Source organism: Penaeus vannamei, chromosome 13 (genome assembly GCF_042767895.1).
Source record: "Penaeus vannamei isolate JL-2024 chromosome 13, ASM4276789v1, whole genome shotgun sequence".
Classification (NCBI taxonomy): Eukaryota; Metazoa; Arthropoda; class Malacostraca; order Decapoda; family Penaeidae; genus Penaeus; species Penaeus vannamei.
The window spans coordinates 7,306,309-7,312,674 of record NC_091561.1 but is presented as its reverse complement, the minus strand read 5'-3'; the positions used below and the strand labels follow the sequence as shown (position 1 = coordinate 7,312,674).

Below are 6,366 nucleotides of genomic sequence, written 5' to 3'. Positions count from 1 at the left end.
CTACCGATATATGTGTCGACTTCTGAAATTCTCGCAAGCATAATCCCCAAAAATACTAACATTTCATCGTCTGTGAAACTGAACTTGACCTTGTAGATTGCATGCGTCCGCCATCTTTGACGTCTTGTTTACATCTCGCATCAGCTGGCAAAACGCTCTCTTTAGCTAGCACTTCCTTCCTTCCTCACAAGCCATTTTACGGTAATAGAGCCAAGCCACTTTTATGTTGGAGAGGCTTAAAGTATTGCCAATACGATAACATGGCAAAGGAAATATACATTTTCATTATTTATTGATTTTATTATTTTCGGTTTTAGAGGTACCCACGGAATCGTTAGTAGCCGGCGAAACATATGTTCTAGGTGGATAATGCCAATATTTGCATCTAAATAATCTACGGTTAGGGATTCCACCGTTTCGATACCTCTAGAAATAACTTTCAAATCGGATACAAAAAAAACAAAACATTTAATAATGATTGCACAATCCATGACAACATGTATTATACTGAATGCATGTTGCAAGATATCGTAATGTATCTCAGTATCTTAAATTCTGTAGACAATCAAACAAATGTTCCACAGAAAAGGTACATATAAGATTTAGTGCATTTTCTACATTCAAATAAATTTTCGATGTAAATACTAAACATGAAATTCAATCCAGACATTTACAGATAATCTTTTCTTGGCATGTAATTACGAAAAGTTAAGAATACTCACCAGGTTAGCTGCCCATGTGTAATACTCATCAGAAAACCCCAAGGCTCCTACAGCACCTAGGACGCACAACAGCAACTGAACCCTGTGAAATTTAACAGTTTTATGACTTTTACATAACTACTGTAAAATACCCTGATGTTAGGCCGTTTCGTATCCAAATCATGATTCGTTATGTCGTTGTACTGATATAAAGTTTTTCAGTTTATATGCAAAGGATCATAGCCATACGAAGAGAAGGGTTTACGAAATAACCGTGTTCTATATAGGTCTAGATATCTGTAAAGGCCCTATCACACTAGCACTTTTTCTGTCATTTTTTTGCGTTTCCGAATGAACTCTATGAAAATCATGTAAACAAACATGGCGCTGTCGGAGTTAGGTCCCGGGATTCACTTTTTTTAAAGAAATATGATGATGTATATTGTATATACGAATGTTCTAAAATATTAGCTTATGTTTACATTCATTCATCCTATCTAATTTATTAATAGCACAAGATCAACACGGAAATTAGTCAGACGGAAACGGTCGTAACCGTCTTGGTCTGGGAGGCGTTCCGTTTGTAGACGATCCTTGCGGAGAAAGAAATTGACGGAAAAAAGTGCTAGTGTGATAGGGCCTTAACAACAATAGACAGATATTTATCCTGTAAATTAATGGTTTCCAAAGCATGCGTGACGATCCAGACACTGTAGAAAAAGACCTTTTTCTTTTGGCATTTTAAACAACTTCGTAATCTTTTCTAGTCATACCACAAACAGGGACAAACAAGTAATAAAATAGTATTAATCAACATATATGCTTGACATCCAAGTCTTGATGAAGGTCACAGAGACAGTAGAGGAAGGATAGAGGCAGTCTGAAAGAAAAGATTGAAGAAAGTATTATTGTAAATGTATAAATATTCCCCATAGTATCGACGTGGCAGTTAAATGTTCATAAATAAAACAAAACTGGAACTGACACGACAGCCAATAGACGCACTAACTGTTTCTGCAAAATTCATATTTTGCGTAAATTGGAAGGATTTTTGCATGCCATCTAGTATTGCAACGAAGCTTTCTACTCAGAGACCGAGAATCCTACAAACGTTTTAAACTCGTGGGAATTGCGAATGAGGTTTTATGTATTTTTTATTTGTGAATCCTATCAAAAGTGCAGAAAATTAAGGTCAACATATGAACGACAGAAATTACTAGAAACAAAGCAATAAAGTATCAAGCGTGTAACTAGACTATATATATATATATATATATATATATATATATATATATATATATATATATATATATATATATATATATATATATATATCACCCAGTAAAAAAATACATATATGCCCGAAAGGACAAGCAGGTAAAAGTAGAAATAATAAATAAAGAAATAAAATATAATAAAAATAATAAAGTAGAAGAGCAAGTGAACCATTAATCAAAAGAACAGAGATGTACACCCACCATCAGAATTTAAACTTCAACAAAAATAATATAAAACCTTTTCCCCCATCAGTGTAGGTTAATTAGCCAAGTCAAGGCAAGCAAGCAAGAAAAAACGCAATATTCACTTCAACAGGAATTATCATTCGGAAATTAGCATAGGGAACAGTTTCGCAATAGGAAGTTCCACCCACATGAGTTCTATGATGTTTTAGAGTTCAACATTTAAAACTGCCACATCGTCAAGCAACAAGTGAAGAAGCGTTCATGAATTATATGGAGAATGTTCAAAGCTTATTTTCGGGACTGCGGAGCTAGTGGACTCTAATCAAAGCATATAGTTTCTTAAACAATGACTTTGAAACTTAAGTCCATACTGTGTTTTATTTTACTAGAATCTAAATCGCTACTAGAGAAAGGCTAGATTACTAGCAACTCGAGGTGGTGTCATGGCGTCTGATTCTATTTTTGGAAAAAAAGCACATGGGGTTTATTTTGATGACGTTGCAAAAGTTACGGGTACTTGGTGAATATGGTCGATCACTTTGGTCGCTTCGGATTTCAAAAAGGATGAAAAATTATGATTTTAATGATTATACTTTCAGTGAACAAGCATCAAAACACTCCGTGACACCTCGAGTTGCTACTGATCTAGCCTTTCCCGTGTGGCATATAGCGCGTTTTCAAAACATCGAGCAGACGTGTTTGAACGATCTGTGGTCCAAACATCAAAGTGTTCATAGTAACTAACAATTGTTCTAAATATTGGCCTTTGTTGTAGCATCTCCGAAACTTTGAACACTTTGATAAACTATCCTAAGCAAACATTACTGGAACTTGTTGAAACACCTTTCTGTTTAATCATAATCTGAAAGACTGTTTACACGAAAAGCTTTTGTAAATAGCTCCTGTCATCCATACAAACGGTAGTGTATATGCCTCAGTTCCGTTGCCGTGGTATAAAACTCGCATAATGATTGTGAAAGTTTACCGCCAAAATATATGTATGGATATTTATTATTATCTGAAAATATGTACATAGAAAAACGCAGAAATTGTAAAGGGATTTATCTAGATGCATGACTTTGAAGGTCACACCTTCCTCTTCTCACCAAACACGCGCACGTGTACATGTGTGTAAATGTATGTACATATGTGTGCACATGTATATATGCATGTGCATATGTACATGTGTGTGTATGTCTGTGCGTGTGCATGTATATGTATATGTGTGTTTGTGTGTATATATATGCATATATAATTAAATATATGTATGTACATATATATGTATGTATGTATATATATATATATATATATATATATATATATATATATATATATATATATATGTATGTATATATATATATATATATATATATATATATATATACACACACATATATACATATTCATACATTATATATAGAGAGAGCTACACGTTTATATATCTATCTATGTATCTCTCTCAAAATATATAAAGCTCTTCCAGGCCTTCTGTGAATCTGAATATCTTTCGAAACTCATATTTTTCCAGCCTACTTCCACCACTGAACAACTCCAGCCCAGAGCGAGCAGTAACTCCGCAAAAGCCCGTTACCTCATCCTGGGAGTACAGTATCAACGCCTCCGAAGTGAGCTTTCGAGATCCGCCTCGTCGCAGGAGCAGCCAAGCGGGAGTGTTCCCTTGGTGCGAGTTCGAGCAGAAGTGCGCGTGGATTCGGCCCGACGGGGAGTGAGGTGAGAGCTGCGGCCCTTGTCTCTAAGTCCACATTCCAGTCGACGTGGACATTTATTGGAGCGTCCTCGGGCTAAATTGCAAGTCGTGTATTCATGAAAAATAACACATGTCTTCGCTCTTAACTCGTGTGGATCTATAATGGCTGATCCGCAGCTGTTTCTCATTACATAGTTTGCAGAAAAGCTTGCAATTCTCTTATGAATGAGTCAGTGCTGAATATTTAGATCCCCCTAATAGGTTTGGTGTATATTTTGCGATATAGAAACCGGTGTGCGTATACATGCACAATTAAGCGTTCTTTAGTAACTAACGGCTGGGTGAAAGGGGATCAGGAAGAAATTGCCAATAAATTTTAGATCGGATTTTGCATAAACATCGTCTGTAACCTTGAATGATGAGATAACTGGATAAGAGAGAGAGAGAGAGAGAGAGAGAGAGAGAGAGAGAGAGAGAGAGAGAGAGAGAGAGAGAGAGAGAGAGAGAGAAATGCAACTACAGGTTTTCATTTCTGGATTCGCCTAACAATCTGAACTGTGGAATGAGGTAGAAAAATAGGTATATGGATTAAAGAAACTTGGTATCATAATAAAATATATAATATGCATTACGGAATGACTTTTTCGCAACTAATATTATCAAGGTGAGCACAATATTCATTCGAAAAGGTGGTTGATGAGATATTAAATACTATTAAATGAGCCACACCAAGATTTATTACTACTTTTCATAGTAACTTCAGGAAAGAATAAATCGAGAAAATTTTGGGAAAAAATCATTTTGCCGAAAAGGAAAGAAAAAAAGAAGGAAAAAATGACTCAGAATTTTATTTCGAAAGGAAACGGTTTGTGAAAAAATAAGAGAGTATAATTACAAGCAACATCTCGATCAGTTGAAAGATTAATCAACTCTGTTTGCATGTAGGTAATGGTACGCATTTGCAAACCAATTAGGCCGAAATTCCGAAATTCCCACAGGCAGATGAAGTCAATCAGCAAAATCGTAAATATAAATGCATTAATGATGTCCACCTTTATGAGATCTATTACCATGAAAGTTATCGGTTAAGATGATATAAGTAAAATAACTCACGATATATTGGCTTCGTAAGTCAAAAACAAAACAAAAAACTTCTCACAAGGAAAAAATAAGGTTTTTAAAAAGGCGGTGATAACTGTGACGATCATGATGGTGATAATGTTTATTATCACTAAGTAACAAGGGGGAAAAGTCTCATGGCGACGATGATGATTATGCCGATAACAAAAACAGAAAAAATAATAAAAATGAACGTGATAAAGGCGACATGACAACGATAACAAAAGACGATGGATGTTCACGTCTTTCTGCTTTTGTCTCGAGAAGGAAAATAGAGAATTTATTTTGAAATGGGTTCTATCTCCGCTAATGAATTGTCCCTGCAACAAGGGCTTAACCCGTATACCAAGGCACATCAAGCCTCCTGAAGAAAATATTGTGGAAGCCACAAGCAGTCACACTAGTAAGATGAACCAGGACACAGTGTCAGCTTAATGAATGGCCATATACTTTCTCAAAAAAAGAAAGAAAGAAAAAAATGCACGTCAAAGCGAGGTGTTTTATATCATTTGCAGACAAAAGTACAAGTGAATGCAGTGAGGGGACACTTGATAACTGCATATACTGTAGCCTCCATTTACCTACCTCCAGAGGTGATTTTGAGACAAATTAAAAGATTTTGGGGGCCTGAACTCCTTTCTGTTCCTGGAAGAATCAAATGCACAACATCAGCATTACGGAGACACTGTAACTTGCGAGGAACAGCTTAATGGCTTACACGCACGTTTTTAAATTCATACTGAGCATTATCCAATACTGACTTTTCTTCCATTGTCTATTGTTGCATTTCATTGAGCAGGTCGAAAGCATGCAAATCAGCCGCGGATATCAGATCCAAGAAGCTCTTAATCACCTCATGGCAAGAATTTAATTTGCAGTGGAATTATCCATTTCCTAAAGTATTGAATAATCGTCTTTGCCATAGCGGTCAGAACGAGAATTTAATAGAGCTACTGATGCTTCCTGTTAAACCTTTTCTACATGATATTTAGGTAAGGCACAATGCCACGAACATGGAAAAAGTTATAACTAGCAAAATGAATAAATTAAATAACCAATTAAACAAATAGAATAAACAATAAATAAATAAACTAAACAACCAAAATCCCGCAATATCTGCCGCGACTGATATTGCTGTAAGCGATCGAAAATATAAATAAACATGATTCCTAATTCTTAAATGTGGCGAATATATAAATATATTTTACCTACATTTGAAGCTTTATTCGGGAGGAATAGAATTTTTATTAACACAACAATAGAGTTTTAGTTTGATTGTGTTTTTATGTCGATGTGTGAAGTAGTCAGAACATGTCGAAGAGGACAATGGTTTTCACAGATGGTAGTCTCTTTTGCAGAATATAATAGCACACAA

General features: G+C 35.4%; 1 protein-coding gene across 1 annotated transcript in view; it reads right to left on the bottom strand.

The window, feature by feature from the left end:
* The window catches only part of LOC113822619 (uncharacterized), a gene marked incomplete in the record, with an annotated part of 10,265 nt that extends 9,181 nt beyond the window's left edge, over positions 1–1,084 (bottom strand). The window contains 2 exon segments of the mRNA XM_070128502.1: positions 723–804; positions 1,017–1,084. Of these exon segments, the coding sequence (XP_069984603.1) occupies positions 723–804; positions 1,017–1,084 (150 nt within the window).
* Positions 1,085–6,366: the final 5,282 nt, after the last annotated feature.